Here is a 17,010-nt window from a genome sequence, read left to right on the forward strand (position 1 = left end):
CTGCCTAAAGCTGCGTGCCCTGGGGAGCCTCCCGGAGCTGCTCGCTCCTGCCGTGTCCTTGGGCTGGGCAGAGCTCAGAGCTCTGTGCTTGGAGGCTGCTGGGGAACATCTGAGCGCTGTAAACAAGCTCTGGATTGTCCTGTAAACTCTCTGCTGCTGGGCTGGAACGTTGTTTTTCCAGATGAGCTCGTCTAGACCGAGCTTAAGCACTGGGTGTGTTTCCCAAAGCTGGACCCTTCCTGGGACTTTGTTCTCTTTAAACCGTACCTAATTGCGTAGCATTCACGGATAAAGTGTTTTCAGTGATCCAAAAGCCTTTGGACAATGAATTGTGCTCCTGCTCAAGCTTTTGCAACAGGGCAGAGTTTTCTTCCCCCTGTTAGACGATGCCTTTGTGAACTTCAGATGGTGAAAGGCTTTTCACTGCTGGTTCTGTGGCGTAGGAGCAGTGCTTCTGAGGAGCCTCCTCCTGTGTTGTGCCTTGTGTGTTGGTTACAGGTAACTGCTGAGAGAGACTAAAATCCCTCAAACTTCCACTTTGTGCTTCTCTTCTGACTGAAACTTGCTTTATGTTGTCATAGCAGAGGCAACATGAGAGTGCAAAGCTTTTTGAATGCTTCTCTCCTCTGACTTGCTCCTGCATCCTTGTCTTCATCCTCCCTGTGTTTCCATTTATTTTTCCCCACGTAGCTTAAGTGTAAGTCTGAGATCTTCTGATTCTTGCTGTGAAGTTGGTCCATGGGACCCCAACTTCTGTAGGAACTGCCTGCAGAAAGAAGTCATTCAAGACTGGCTTGGCATTAAAAAAAAGGCCTTATAACATTCTTAAACAACAAAAAAAGGCAATTGTGATATTTTTTCCCCCGAAGTATTCTCCCAGCTGCTTCTGAGTGAAGCTCCTGGAAGCATTGACTTGGCACTTCCATCTGTGTGTTTGCCACTCTTTGGCACGTGTTGGTCAGTGCTCGCAACAGCCTCTGGAGAGCGGTTCCTTTCCCTGAGCAGCACCATAATAATTTTTTGGTGTCTCCTCCTTTCCTAATGCATTGAATTCTTCTTTTTCTCCTTAGACATGGTTGTCCAGAAACATTCTGGTTTTTGAAGGCTTTTTCTCAGCAGAGGAGGCCTAGCTTCTGTGGTTTATTTTTTTTAGCAACTAAAAAGGCATCTTGGGACTTACAGCAACTAGCAAGCTAGCTCAATTTCATGCCATTTAATGTCTTCACGGGTGTATGTGGGGAGGGGAGAGACGCAAAGTGAAGATTCTCATCCTTCTGCTGAGCATCCTGCGTCGGGTCAATGAGTGGCCTGGCTTCAAGGCTCCTTGCGTGGTCCTGTGTCGGTGTGGTGAGGCTGGCATTATTTTGAAGTCAACATTAATGCTTAACTGGGGCTTAATGCACTCTTCTCGTGGGTTTGGGCCCAGGCCCTATTGTATTGAGTGATTTTTGCAGTACCCCACCAGTGGCTCCAGCCTGGTGCCCCAGGTGCGTACTCAGCCACCCGCGGCGTGTCCTCAGATGCAGAATGCTCTCGTGCGTCCTCCCGAGTCATTTTCCACTGGAATTTGCACTGTGAGCTGGCAGATAAAACTGTCTTTCAAGTATAATGCCGGATAAGACTTGTGTGGAATCTCTGAGCAGAATCCCAGATGATTTAAGTCAATGAAACCCGTGCAGTTACCCACGCAGAGATATTGAACTGCACGAGATCAGCAGTGTGAGACCCTCACTGCCATGTGTTGGTTCTGCTGCTGTGCTCCTGGCTCTCCTGGGCTTTCTGCTCAGGGTTAGCATGCTGGGGAGGGGAAGGTGGCAGCTCAAATCCTTCTGCTGCTTCTTGGAGGTGGAGAACTAGGGGCAAGAAGGAGACAAAAGTGGCCCTCCTTCCTGCTCAGGCTCTTCTCATTAAAGTTTTACTTCTCATCTGCCTTCCTGAGCTCTCTGCTGTGCTTTGGGGTAATACACAAAAAGCTCACCTTGACACCAGCACCTTTTAGCATCACTGAACCCAAATACCACACGTGGATACTCCCACCTAGCAGGGAGAGCCCAGGCCGTGCCCCCAGGGTGCTGCCAGGCCCAGAGCCCCCGTGCTGTGAGGAGAGGCTGCGAGAGCTGGGGCTGCTGGGCCTGGAGCAGAGGAGGTTTTAGGATCCTATGGGAACTGAAGGAAGTGAGGAGAAGGATAAAAATGCCTGGCCCTGGCTTGTGCAGGGAACTGGTGTGTGGGATCCTACAGGAACCCTCCTGACAGCTGGTTGATGACCAGCAGCTTCTCAAAGTGCAGGTTTTGAGGACATCGTGGTTCACAGGCAGGCATGGCAGGCTCCAGGCTGATCACCCTGCTGAGCTCAACAACAAGAAGCCAAAAGCCCTGTGGATGGAAGATGTGGGGCCAAGCTACCTGCAGTAAATATGTAGAGGCACTGAGGTGGTCAGCAGCTGGACTCGGTGATCTTTGAAGGACCCGTCCAGCAAAGCTGTTGTATTCTGAGCTTTCCATGGACATACGAGGTTATAATTGGGAAAACTTTTTTCATTTTTGTTTTTAGTGTAATTTTCTGGTCAATCATAGCATTAACTTGCATTCATGCTTAGTGAAAAGTGGAAGTAAGGCATCTTTCTTTGGCAGTCTTAAGCATCTGTCTGTCTCCTGGTGTGAATTACACTTGCCTCTTGCTCCTCTTGAAAGTGGAATGAGAGACAGAGGCACTAGGGTGTGCTTAATGAGGGCTGGGGAAGGAGGGGCCAGGTATGCTCATCAGGCGATATTTTCGTAGCCCATACTTCTGAAATTTAAGTGTGAATTGTTTGTGAAGAACCCTAACAATACTGGACATCAAACTTCCTTAAACTTCTTAAAATCAGCCAATCAATAGTATTAAAGCTGTCTCTAATTGATCTTTTTTTTTTTTTGATGTTAACTGATGTAGTGCAGGCTTCTCCTGTCTTACACAGACTTAACTGGTGGAAGTTCTGCAGATGCCCCATTTGTGCCTTCATTCATGCTAAGATGAGAGATTGCCACTGAAAAAAATGCCCAAAGTGAAAAAAACTCATTAAGAATCTGACTCTTGGTAGGGACTTAAGCTGCAATTGATATTATGCAATTATATTTTAAAGAACAGATTTTGTCCTTGGTGCATTTGATAAATCTGTATGGCCATGAGCAAGAGCTGTGACGGTTCAGACCATGATGGTTGATTAAAGCAGTGCTGGGGTGGGTGGCTGTATGCAGTAGCTATCCACTGCCTCAGCTGTGTCTGGCTTTATTTTGGTACCTCAGAAATTTGCAAGGATCTGTTTTTTCGCAAGTTCTGTATCTGCAGTACTTCAGTGGTTGCTGAAGAGCTCCCAGATGAAGGGGGTGGTGATAAAGTTCCTCTGTTACTGTAAAGCATGGCTTTCCTTCTCTTTAGGAAGTGCTATCTAGGGGCTGTGCATTTCAAATAAAATTTGGGAATTGCACTAATGCAAGTCTCCTAGAGTCTCTTTGCTCTCTGTTTTTCAGATGAGAGGGCTGGTTATGAGCTGTGAGATACTCAGGAGTGTCAGTGGTTCTTTGGTTGTATCCTAGGAGATGTTTAGATCATTAAATGCAGCTTTCTGGGCAATAGAACGCTAACAAGAAAATGCAAATGAGTGATGTACTTTCAATTTACTTTGCCAGGTCCTGGAGAAGTATCCTAATACACCTATGAGCCATAAAGAGATTCTTCAAGTTATCCAGAAAGAAGGACTTAAAGAAATCAGGTAAGTTAAGCATCCATAGCAGTAAAACAGGATAACACTTTGATCCCCACTTAGTTTACTGTTAACCCCTAACTCGTATATCTTTGGGACTAAAATGTTAAACGTCTTTAGAATTGGTGTCCAGATCCCAGGTGCCAAAAAAAGATAATCCCCAAAGTCACTGATACTTCTCACTGAGGAAGCTAGATAATGGTCATTCATTTCCAAATAACATGCTGCACGCCTCTGGTCTGCAGCTTTTGTATGAATTGAACAGGGTCTGATCAGGTTCAAATTCCAGTTATATAGGTAATTTTAGCTATTTTTTATTTGATCTTTGAAAAAAAAAACAAACAAGTGAATAGATAGCTAATGGAAATAACCCAAAACAAGACTTAAAACTATTTAGGAAGGGAAAAAAAAAAAAGCAGCCTCAGTTACAATTTATTTGAAAACTCTTATGCTATTTCTAGTATTCATCTGCAGGGTCGTGCTTTTCTGTTTTAGAGATCTTACTGTCCTGCACAAGGAGTGTATTGTGCATTTGAGTGCCCCTTTTTCCCAGTACACAACTCAGGTGTTCCTGATCTGACCTGCTGTAAAAGTAATTCAGATGACAAATCTGGAACTGCTGTTACCAGAGCTTAACTCGTGAGTCCTTGCTCATAGACATCTCCCTGAGCTGGACAGGTTTAGTTGTTGATACACAGAGCTACTATGAAGCAGAAAATACTTATTTTCTGAGAGGGGAAAAAAAAAAGAAAAGAGGATTGGATGCCAGCTCATCTATTTTGGAATGACACAACCATCCTGAATTAGACTTAATTATCTTCCCCATTCCCCTTTGCCAGCTTAATACAGCAATACAGATGCTTTTCAGGAAGTACAGAAGGGCCCTAGTGTAGATAACAAGATCTTCCACACAAGTCATGGACAACATAATAGTATTGTCCCCTCTGGAAATTTGTCAGCTTATTTTAAAGTGAGGAATCCCAATTGTCCTTATTTAGCTCTAAAGGATGTGACAAAAGCAGGGTGTAATTCCTGTCCTGACGGTGCACATCATCATGGGGCAGTACCACGTTTGGTTGTATCAGAGGCTCACCAGCCTTAGGACAGCTTCAATATCAAACAAACCAAATGCTGTTAATCTGTCAAAGGCACCTCCGTGAGCAGGAGGAGCTGCCCAGCATGGCTACCACCCTGCCAGAGACAGGAATGCAGTGGTCTGTATTGGTGGTCACGGAGTCCAGCAAGCAGTAGGCACTTACAACTCATGAACCCTTGGAGCAATTCAGAACTCTGCTTTTGGGGAGAGCCCTAGGCAGGAGCTCTGATGTGGTGCAAAAGATCCAGTCTAGCTCGCAAGATTAGATTCGGGAGTGAAAGGTCCCCCCAAAAAAAAGGAAGGGCAGAAATGCCCTGCCATGCAGTGGCTGTTGATTTGGGGTTTTGCCTGAGCTGACAGTAAGTTCTTTCCCTTTCTAAAAGCTGCTGCTGAGCATCAGGAGACTGCAAACTCCACAGTACCTCAAATACCAAAAGGTGTTGGTGGGAGCTGTCAGATCCCAAACTTGATTTCTCCAGTTCAGCTATTCATCTTCTGATCCATCCACGTTTGGATGCCATGCAGTGATCTTTCCTCTTAAATATTAGAGTGACATAGTAAAGCTTCATTTAGGTTAAGACTTAACAGTTTTTAAGCAGTTCAGCTTCAGTTCCTAACAGTAATGTTTGTCCATTGGTGGCTGCATTGAGCTTCTGATAGGTCAAAGCCTGTGACAGACAGACTTAGCACAAATCAGCATTTTTTTAAAGGAAAAGGCATGTTAGATAAGATGTAAAAGTTGTCAGATGAGCGTGTGTAGCTCACCAGATCTTCAGTCTTTCATGTGGAAGTTCTGGCAGGAAACCATGGCAAAGCCTTCAAGAGCAGATTACAGCAATTTCCCTGTGCTGTTGTCTTGAGATAGCAAGCAGCTGCGAGACTCCCAGGTTGGTGGAAATGGTGTGTGAGTTTGCAGGCAGGACATAAGCTCTCCTGTTCGTGTGTACCAAGGCATCCAATTTTTAAATTTTCTTGGTGCCATTTGCTTTTAATTTAAAGAAAAACAATTTTTTTTAGCAAACTGTGCACACCAGAACCTCTCAAACCATGTCAATTTTGACTGCCATGATTTTTTATTTCACCATCTATTTCTTTTATCTGTAGATACATCTGTCTTTTAATCTTAAATTCCAGATAGGAAACTTAGTTTTAGAAGAGACAAGTTACTTTCCTGTGGGTTTTCTGAAATGAGGCAGAGAATGGGGAGCCCACTAGTGCCCAGCAGTCATTTCTTTGGCCACAGGTCAGGTCTCTCTTGCTTTCATTCCTGTTGTGCTGCTGCTTGGTAGGAAGCTTGAGGGCAGGTTGGCAAAGTTCAGAGGACTGGAAGTGCTGGCCCTCTTGTAGGGGATTTGGAACTGCAGGACGAAGGGTGGGAGTTGAACTGAGTGTGGAGAAACTGGGAAGAGTGACTTCTCTTATTGCAGGATGAGGCTGTTTTTTTGGGAAGAGGTTAGGTATTTTATAAGATGTTTTTCTGGATCAACACAGATACCTTGAGTGATACTTGCTGCTGATCTTGCTTGTATTTGTAATTTTATCCTAGTACTTGAGTAAGCAATTTAAATCATGATTTTAAAGGCCAGCCCAGGACCAGTACTCTGATGTGTCTCTTTTGGAGACCTTAGGCATCCTGAAGCCAGAGACCTATCTATCTTGTGTGATCTGTTATCCTGATTTTCTTTATTTGCCTATTTTGGCAGGCTGTCTTAATCGTTTGAGGTCCTTTCCTACAGGTCATTGCTTGTAAACTGCAAAAATAGAACTCATTAAAAAAAATACTCGATGAATTGGCAGTGTAACCACATCTGGCTTTGGTTTCCAGCATCCTATGTTGCCTTATCTCTGTGCTGGCAACATAGCTTGGACGAGCCTGAGCTTGCAGGGACGTGCTTTCACACAAGGCTTTGAAGATGCACAGGATTGTGGTGCTGACCCAGCAACACCAGCTGTATAAATTCCCTAAACCTGAGTGCGTAGGATAGGAGGGCAGCAAGAGGCAACGACAGAATCATGTTTGTTTGAAGATAAGTAGCTGTTGTTTAAAAATCTGTTAGCTTGTCACTGAGTTTCTTTAATCTCCTTGGGTTTGTTAGTGTGAGTGCCCAAAGACTTGGCATCTTTGGAGGCTATCTTCCTTAAACTTTTAATAGCTGTGAATGTTCTGTTTTTTGGGGAGTTTACAGAGGAGGCTGTGTAAAAAATACCATTGTGAGCATCAGTCCATGCTTTGCCTAAATGCTCATCAGTTGGTGTTTGAACAGGGAAGCACATCTAATCTCAGTGAAATTAAAAGCATGGGGCTCTGGTACTCTGCTGCTTTTGAATATTCTGAGTTTGTTACATGAAGAAACCCAAACAAACTCCTGAATCAATTTTGGAAAAAAGCATAGAAGCCAAATTCCCCTTTTCACTGGTCCTGCTTGGACTAGAGATAAATGTGCTGTAACTGGAGTGGTTTCAAGTTTCTCCTGCCCTCCAAGTGGTGCTCAGTGTGTGCCTCTCATTGACATGGCTCCTTCCAAATGCCCTGCAAGATGCTCTGCACATCCAGCTCGGGGCATCCCTCCATCCTGGCAAGGTGGAAGCTCTGTGAGCAGGGCTCTGAGTGAGCTGCCAGCTCTGTAGCTTCAGACTTCCATAAGGGTTCTGAACTGGTTTCCCTTATTTCTCTCCTATTTTGCCATCTGCAAATCAGAAGCCTGCTGTACTTCTGTGGTTAGTCTGTCCTCTGTGAGCTGGTAATGTGAGCAGTGTTTCTTCCTAACCAGTGAGGAAGACAATATTGATTACCCTCCTCCAAAGCAAACACGGGCTTTTAGTTTATGGGTAGCTCAGAGAGGTGTCAGGCTTGTGTTATTTCTGCAGTAGCTTGTGTACTACAAAGTGAGCATCCCCCTGACTGGGGGAAGATCCTCTGTTTGCTCACTCTCTTGCAAGAGGAGAACTGAAGAGGATAAACTTGAGTGATCAGCTCTCTCATTGACCGGTCTCAGAAACATGCTGGTGGCAGGAGGAGGGAAGCTGTTTGCTGCAGAATATTCTTGTCTCAGTCTCGTCAGCTAAGGAGCAGTGAAGTGACTCTCCTCCTTCTTGGCAAAACACTTTGCCACTAAAATATTTCACAGCTGTTCTCCAGTGCTTTGTTGATGTCCTTATCTTCTGCTGCAGAGCTAGGAGAGAATCCAGGGCTGGGGGAGCTGAGCTCCGTGGTTCTTGGGGCTTGGTTCTGGTAGTCTTCCTCCAGCATAACCCTTCTCCGAGAACTGAACCCAGGTACACAGGCAAATACCCACCCCGGGAGGGGAATTCTGAAGGATGCAGGATTTTTAAAGGCTTTTAAGTTTTGGAAAGGATGAAATTCCTGTTGGATCCCACTGACGCTGGGTGTGAGGACAAATTATCTCAACAGGGAAAGGGGTGTCTGTAAGAGCTGCTTCTGTCCAAACTGCTGGATTTACCTCTCTGTGAAAGCTGCTCTTTTAAGCCATTGTGAGCCTGGAGTAGAAGTCTAGGCAGAAAGTCTCCTATGGAGAAAATGTATTAGGGGAAAAAAAATATTTTTTTTAAAAAAAAAGTAAAACTGAAACTATCCAACAGCGGAAGAGACGTGCATCCTGTGTCTGGCAGATAGCGTGATGGCCTCTTGTTTGAGCTGGTGCCTGACCCTTCTGGAGAGGGAGCTGCACAGGGCTTGGCTGCTCTGCACAGCCACTGTGAGGGTGTAAGTCTTGGATATGATTACATTGATCATTTTACCTCCCAAAAAGCAGATCTTACAACCCATTTCCTCTGTAGGTTCTGAACTCCTCCAGCATTGTCACAAGTCCAGAGGGTGGTCAGTGTAGGCGGAATCCTGCAAAACACTCCGTAATGGCTTTGGACGCTTCTTGCTTTCAAGAAATGAAGCGTTTCCATCAGCTCAGTCTGGTTCTTGTCAGAACTTTAGCTGAGAAACATTTATATGCAATCGCCCACCTTTTAGACATGCCTGGCTCGTGCAGGATTATCTTGGTAGAACTTCTGATAGTCCGTGTGGTGATTTCTTGGAGGAAGCATGCCCAGAGAGAAATCCAGTTGTTATTTCAAGTTAAGCAGTAAGTTAGATTCACAGCCCTAAGCACAGAGTGTGGCCTGCATAGTGCATGATATAACCAACTAATTAAGTTCTCTCGAGAGGTGGGAAGTAGCTTTTGGTTATAAGCATGTGCAAAAGAGACTTTGGGATGAGTGTCTTCATCCTTGATGTCCGGTGCCTCACTGGATGTACGTGTCCATAGTCAAAACACCAAGGAAAGAAATCGCTACGCTGTCTGCTTGCTACCTCTCTTTAATGAAGGTCTGCACACTGACAGCTTAAAGCTGTCAATATTTTGAAGAGCTGTTTGTACTGATGAGCTGTTACAGAGAGCTCAGCTTCTGACAGAGGAAATCTGCATAGGTCAGAACAGCCTTTGCTGTGGTGTTCCTAAAATTGTTGTTCTTAAAATGGCTCCAGGCCATCTGATATGTTGGTGAACTCGTATTAGTTTTGTTTTTTGTCCTCTGATCTGATCAGAGGGCTGAGAAGTACCTGGGAGGCAGTACCTGAGAGGGGAAGCAAGGACCAGGAGGCTTGCATCTTCTGCTCCTGTTTCTTGCCTCAGTTCCTTGTGGCAGCAGGAAGCTGGAAAACTGGAAAGTGACGTGCTGAAGCCAGGAAGCTTATTTAAAGTGTACTTTCCTGCCTCTGCTCTGTCAGGGGCTTGGCTGGAATGGGGTAAATGAGGTGGGAATGGTGTGTGCCTGGGAGGACCTTCCGGACCTGCTCACGGGAGGCAGCAGATGTGGCACACTTGGTTTGTTTGCTGAAGTAATTTATCCAAATAAAGCTTTACACAACTCCATAAAATCAGATTTAGATCTAAATTTGCCTGGTGATTGCTGCAGCATCTCTCAACGTGAGGGCCAGGTAATATAAAGCTTGCAAAAAAAAAAACCCAAACTTTTCTCTGTAGACTGCTCTGAAGTCTTTGAAACCACTTGCTGCTGGTAACCACACCAGAAAGCTTCTGGAGCTCGCTCTGCTTGCACCGCAGCACATTTCAAAGCTATTTTATCCAGAGCTGCTTCTCAGAATCTGGTGGTTTGCATTCTGCTGTGTTCGTTTCTGCTGATAGCTCACATGTGGAGGAGCCAGACTTCGTGGAGAAGCCCAGTGCTAGACAGAGGCGATGAGCACAAACCACAGGGTGGGAGACTCGGACTAGATAGGAAAAAATCTTCACTATGGGGTGGTAAACCACTAGAGCAGGGCCAGGGAAGGCTTCTCCCTGCACGGGAGGTATTCAGAACTGGGCTGGACAAAGCCCTGAGACACTTGGCGTGCTCCTGCTTTGAGCTGGAGGTTGGGCCTGTGACCTCCAGAGGTTCCTCCCAACCTCCAGAGGTTCCTCCCAGTCTGAATTGCTCCAGTTCCTGGTTCCCAGCCTCGAGCTCTGGGGGAGAGATGGCCTTTTGGCCTCAGTGCTTCTTATAAGGCTGAGTCACTGCAATACCTCAAGGCCTTTACGGGCTTCTTTGTGGAAAGAGTGCAGTTAAAAGTGCTGTTTCTCATGGGTGACCAGAGGTATGATACTGCAAATCGGTGGTGCTGGGTTAGTACAAAGCAGTTTTGCTTTTCTTCCCTTTACTTTTCCTCCCTTTCAGTGTGCGAAGTTACAAGTTTTGGGCTGGCGTGGAAGGCCCTGTAGCTAGCTGAAGCTGTCAGCTGACAAACATTTAAGTTACTTTACAAAATCTTTAATCCGCAGTTTCTTTGAATTCAATCTTCAAATGAGCTGGAACAATCGGGGTTCAAGTTGTATAGGTTTAGTAGTATTTAGTAATACTGAGTGTGTGGCAGGGCCTTTCACGCTTCATTCCTGAGAACCACCAGGGTTGGGTCATCTCCACCTCTCTGCTGCTTCTGGTCAGGTTGCTTTCATTCAGCTGGAAGATAACTATTATAAATGTCCATAAAGGTATTGCTGACCTCTCTACATCTGAACTGTGGGAGCCTTTCCCGATGGGAAACAAGCATTTGGAAGCAGGTGCATTAGCCCCAGCCTTACCGGCAGGCTGGCTTTAATTGCAAGCCCCTTCATCAGCGTGCTTTTGTTAATTGCTGTAAGTGCTTGAGAGGAGGGCTGGAGCAGAGGGCAATAATTGCTGGGACAGTAAGGTCTTGCATTTTTTTTTTTTTTTTTAGTCAGTTACAAAGCCGGATTTGGCTTTTTCTGAAGGAAATAACCAACTCTCAGCTCATTTTCAGCTGAAGTTAACCAGAACATCACACTCTTTGAGGTACTTGTGATACCTTTTCTAGTGAAGTGGAATTTGTGCATGAAACCTCTGGTATAAGGTACAGGCTAAAGCTGTTCTGGGTCAAGTGGCTGTCAGCATTCATCGTGTCTGAGGGCCGCAGGTGGTGTTTGGTGGAGGGAGGGTGTTCTGGGCTGTGTTTTCAGGTAGTTTTTCTCTAGGGCTAGCAGCACGTGTGGCAAGGGGCCTTGTGGCCTTCCGTGCCTCCTGTCATTTGGGGTTCTGCTACTGGGGTTCCCCTTGAGGCCCAGCTGAGTGCTCGGCCTCTACCAGCCCCAGGTGACCTCAGGGTGCTTATAAAAAGCTTTCTTAGTGCTAGAAACCCCCGTAGCTCGTTTCTGTTCATCTGCAGGGCAGTGGGAATGGCAGCCTGCAGGCCACCACGTCTTTCAGGTGTGTTTTGTGAATCTTCGCAGGCAGTGCCCGTACTTCACCTGGAGCCTGCCTCGGTGGCTTGTAGGCCGCAGAGTGAAAAGTTGTTGATCCTGAGGGATGCCTTGGGTCCAGCAAACCCCACAGGACTTGGCCTCGTTAGCGTTTAAATGTTGATATCATCAGCTCTGCACCACTCAGTATCTGCAGAAGGATAGAGATGAGTTGGTAGATGACGTAAATAATGCATGTAGGGAAAAACGCTGATTTGAAAAAGAGTAGTTTGAAGACTTACAGAATCATAGAATGGCTTCAGTTAGAAGGGACCTTAGAGATCATCTAAATCCAACCATAAGATTGGAATTCAGGAGGATGGCTATATAGAAAGAAGTTGAAGAGGATGAAGGAAGAAGAATAGGAAGAGGTGAAGAGGATGGTTATATAGAAAGATCATGTTACCATTAGCAGGAAACGCCTTCATTATGTTAGGAGAAAGTCCGGCTAGGTGACTTTCCATAGCAGTCACTTATGTAAAGGTATCAAATCCCTGACCAACCACATCTTCCACTTCTCTTATCCGGAGACTAGAATAGTAGCAGGTTTTGCTGGCTCCTCAGAATAAAATTATACATTCATTCTTATCACATGAGAGCGTAACAGCCATTGCAGGGAGAAATGTGGGGTGTAACACTCCACTGATGAGCGCTACAGGAATCCAACAAGTTGGCGTTCTCTTCTGGAAAACACTGGGGCTGAGATCTCAGCAAGCAGCTAGATGTAGGACTTCCCTTCAGTTTGAACCAGCCCACAGCCCTGTAGCAGACAAAGAGTGGGGGGACACCAAAAACTTTGAAGTCTTAATTCTGTGCCCCAAAAGCCTTAGAGGAAGGTTCCTGTACATGAATTTGTCCTTTAAAACCAGAAAGTGCTAATCATTTCTGCATAGGCCCTCAAGGGGCACACAGATAAGTACCTTACCTATGGACACTGCTAAAGTGAAGCTAATCAAGTGCTGTAAACCTGAAGCTTTTGCTTACACATGTAAACAATATCTAAGGGCTTTTTGACCAGGACTCAGTGTATGATGTCAGAATCTAGTAATGTTCCTGTAGGTCAGATCCAGTTGTCATATCAGTCTTAGCAGACCAGTAATTAAAGCTTATAAAGAAATTCAACTTGAGCATGTGCTGAAGAGCACTGCAGCATTCTTCAGGCTGGTCCTGATCCAAGGGTCTCCAGTGCCCTCTGCTACACCCGGACACAAATGCAGCTCCATCCCAGCTCACTGGCACCACCCAAGTTTTCAGGGCACCATGTTTTGATCTTGCACAAATTCTCAGGAACTTTGAGTGTTGGTGTTTAATAATTGGCTTTATCACATGAAAAATCTTGTAGCCAATTCTACTGCTACCAAAAAAAAAACCACCACCAACAAAAAACAACACCAAAACCAACCCCTCCCTCCTTTCCTCTGCTCTCCTCCATCCCCCATCAGTGGGAATACTGAAATGGAGCGAGCAGTGTGTTAGTCTGCATTATTAATGACTTGGCCAGCCCATGGATTTACCCTTGGGAACGCTGCTGAGATGATGCTGTACATGTGGCACAACCAGTAAATTGCTCACAGACTGTCTTGCTCCTCTGGGTTGTAGGGCTGCTGCTGTACCCACAGCTGTGGGCCTAATTTGGGAAAGAAAAGTGAACTTCTGTCAACTTCTGTAAGGTGCCTGGCCACATATGGGACCTCTAAAGGGTCAGCGTGACTTCTAATAGAAGTTCACTAACTGGGGGGGTTGAAAGTTACCTTGGGTTGGTGCATATATGCCAGTTTCTTAGAAAGTAAGCTTAAAAAAGCCTGACGGGTGCACATCTTCCATACTTATGTGTATGATAGAGCCTAGCTTGTAGTATTGCTGCAGATCTGCCCAAAGCTTTCTTAATTTGGTTCTGGTGGATGGGGAGGAGGGTTCGTATTAATGGTTAGATGATTGTTTTGCTAAAGTTTTTAAAGGGGTGTTTCTCTCCTTTTTTTGGGTTGCACTCCAACTCCAGAAGGTAAGAACCACTGCTGATTGTTCTAAAGCTACTGTTCTGTATTAACGCAAGCTGCAAAAGCCTTAATTAAAGAGCAACTGCTTGTTTCACACAGACTTAGAAACCAAGAAATAGTAGTAAAACTAGTGTTAATGCTTCTCTTACCTTAATCTACCTTTCCTGCATGCAGTTTGCATTAGCATTTGAGTGTAATGCAAACGTGAAATCTTAATCTGCTTGCAAGTCTGTGGAAAATACCAGGCTAATAGCATGTGAATGCTTAATGTCTCATAAATTAACATCGCTGTCCGGAATTTGTGGGGATGGGGTGCTTGATTTGCATGATGTTTTTGTGCATCTTTGTCCCGGGGTCATTTGGCAGAGTATATGGGCTGAAACAATCTAATGCATAGAATAAAACTGCTTTTCTAAATCATAAATGTGTGTTAACACGCTTCAAGTCGGTACTGTGGTATCTGCTTACAACCTCTCTCTCCTGTGACACTTAAGTAGATCTAAACCTATCGTTTTTTAAAAAATCATATTTTAATTTACTAATAAGCCAAAAGCTAATTTGTGTGAATGTCTGATTCAAATGGAACATGGGGAAGAAGGGATGCTCAAAAGAACAAAACAGGGAAAACCCTCACCCTTAAACACAGCCAAGCCCGGGCCTTTTATGGAGTTCCGTGCACTTGCAGTGACAATGTGAAATGGAGATGCTCCCTGTCAGATGCACTTTATATTAAGCTTCCATTTACAGCAGAGGATAATTAACTCTTCTGTGGTGTCTGGGTTGCTGAGTGCTACCACGCTGACCTGGTGTAACAGCACTGACTCCGTGCAGTGTTCCTGCACGAGCCACAGCAGCAAGTGCTGCCTCTGTCTGCAGGATGCTCTGGAGCCAGAGGTGGCCCTGTGGTGGGAGCTGCTGGGTGTGCACACAGAGGAACAGCGTAAACGACACATGAAAGACGGAGCTTTAATATAAAGTAGCCTATTAACAGATAAATACACCTTGCATGACGTTCTGAGTGCAAGTGTGAGGTCAAATACTGCACGGATGAAAATTTGTCAGGGTTTCAATCCAGTGTCCCATCCATAGATGACTGGACAAAATGATTCAGTCACATTTTGTTTTCAAATCAGAACAAATCCCCTTGCTTCCCGAGGTTGCAGGGGTAAGGCTGATTGGAAAGGATTACGTAGTGGAATTGGAAGCAGGGAAAGAAAAACGCTCTCACCTCCTTCTCCCATTGAACAGGCAGCTGCTCGCAGTAGGGATGTCTCGTCTTAACCGTGTGTGCATTTACCATTTTCAACCCCCTTTTTCCCTGCTCAGTCTGAAGAAGCTTTGAATGTAATGTGGAATGTAAAATGCCATGATTTAATGAAGGCTTAAGGTTGGCAATTCTCAGAAGGAGGACCTGGTATGTACGCGGCCGCTGGAAAAGCGAAGTAGCTTAGAGAAATGCTCGGAGGGGTGACAGCTCGGAATGTCTATTTTGGCCTCATAAACTACCTTTTAGCTATAAAGATTGTTATTAACCTGTTTTAGCCCTTTCAGCAGTCCAATCAAGTAAGAGGAGCATGTGCCTGCTCTGCAGGCAGAGCACCTGTCACTTCTGCTGGATGATTAATTGAGGTGAAATTTTGATTCGTTACTGAGATGGAAGTGCACATATGGAAAACGTTAATATTCAAAGTACAATAAATATTTAGAAGTTACCAGAAACCCTTGTTTGTAGCTGTAGTTCATGTAGCAGCCACAGGTTTATAAATATGAACACTTTATAAATAAATTCGTAAGTTCCAATAAATCTGTTAAATTTTATGTTTCTAACAGGGAAGCTAGTGTTAGATGAGAATAATTCCTAAAATATGATTTTCAGTGGAAATTGCTGCTGAGAACAGCAATAGGAGGAGGACGGCTGGGAGCAAGGTAACAGAATAGACACTTTACAGGCACTGATATTTGTCCCAACACAGAGGAATGAAATGGTTCTAGAGAGGCTCATGGAGTACTGCTTCTTGGGCTGACAATAAATGTTGTATGCAGCTGTATAGCTAAAAGATCTGTGCCTGCTCTGATAATAATAAATAACACAGATAATAATAAATTATACAGAGTTTAAGAACATGTATTTGCTCAGCCTGTTCACTGTGCTGGGTGGTCACCTGGTAAGTATCGGTGAGTACTTGCTTTATTGCAGCATCTGTAAGTGCCAGTGTTTTTGGTGCTGTACTTCAGTGCCTATGCGTGTGCTGAAACCGTGTCTCCTGCTTCTCATGAAGGTGTCTTTGCCTGGGTGGACGTGTTACTCCCTAGTTTTTCCCAAGCTGAAATATGCTGCAAGGAAGGATAACACATAGGCTGTGGAAAAGTACAGTGGTTTAAGGCTTCCAGCAGCAAACAAGTCGGTGTTGCTGTTTTATGATAAAGCTCTGAGGTGTAAGAGCTTACAGTCCCTGCTCTGACACCATGAATTTGCTGCCAGTCTGTCTTTGCAGCTGGGTGAGCAGAGAGGCAGGGACTGGCGAACTGAAATCGTGCTCTTCCCCTCCCTTGAATTAAGAAGTAAAGCAAGGACTGAAGGCAGCCACTGCCGTTGCTGAGTGCCAGGAGCAACAGAGGCATGCCCCAGCTCAGGCTGGAGCTGGCTGTAGGCAGAGCCCAGCCGTGATCCTCTACCTGCTCTCCACAAAACCTGCCAGCTGGATCACTGTCGTGCAGCCTCTCAGCTATGTGGAAGCCTAATGTGAAATGTTATGTTTTTTTTCATGCTACCTGAGTAGTACATGTGATGTAAAAATCTTTATGGACTGAAAAACCTGCTGGAACAAATACTGGAAATGCTTATTTAGCTGTAAAAAAAAAAAAAAAAAAAAAAAAGTACATATATGTAGGCTGCTTAATGTTTTAATAAAAACATCCTTTTGTAACTTCTCATATAGTAACTACTTCTTGGGGGAAATTCTACAACTTAGTTTTCCAGTTCAGTAAAATACTAAGTGTGCCCTGTCTACATGAAGTATCTTAATCCATGTTCATGGATTTACATTTAAAAAACCCCAAACACCTCATTTAAAAAAAACAACAACAACAACAGAAACACACAAAAAAAGAACAAAAGCAACCATCTCCCTTCTAGGTCCTTCTAGGTCAATGGCATGAAAGTGAGTTTGGCATTGTACCGACTTGGTTGTTAAACAGCACATATCACACACCAGTTAAGGATGCTGCAGATGGAACGAACAGAGATCGTCACTTGGGTTCATAAACATTCCCGTTTCCAGAAACAAACAAACCCCCAAAAGCCATACCCTACACGTTGGAGCAGCAGAGGGGTTACAGGACCTCATGCTACTTGCACTCACATTCAGAGTGTGTTCTTAAACTGCTAGTGTGCAAAATGCCTC

The 17,010-nt window shown here is 44.8% G+C and overlaps 1 protein-coding gene across 1 annotated transcript in view; it reads left to right on the plus strand.

Moving 5' to 3' along the window:
• The window catches only part of ASXL2 (ASXL transcriptional regulator 2), a 98,931-nt gene that overhangs the window by 17,266 nt on the left and 64,655 nt on the right, over positions 1-17,010 (plus strand). Inside the window, exons 2-3 of the mRNA XM_032184244.1 lie at positions 3,673-3,755; positions 13,609-13,611. Of these exons, the coding sequence (XP_032040135.1) occupies positions 3,673-3,755; positions 13,609-13,611 (86 nt within the window). The remainder of the gene's footprint in view (positions 1-3,672; positions 3,756-13,608; positions 13,612-17,010) is intronic.

The sequence above is a fragment of the Aythya fuligula genome, chromosome 3 (assembly GCF_009819795.1).
Source record: "Aythya fuligula isolate bAytFul2 chromosome 3, bAytFul2.pri, whole genome shotgun sequence".
Classification (NCBI taxonomy): Eukaryota; Metazoa; Chordata; class Aves; order Anseriformes; family Anatidae; genus Aythya; species Aythya fuligula.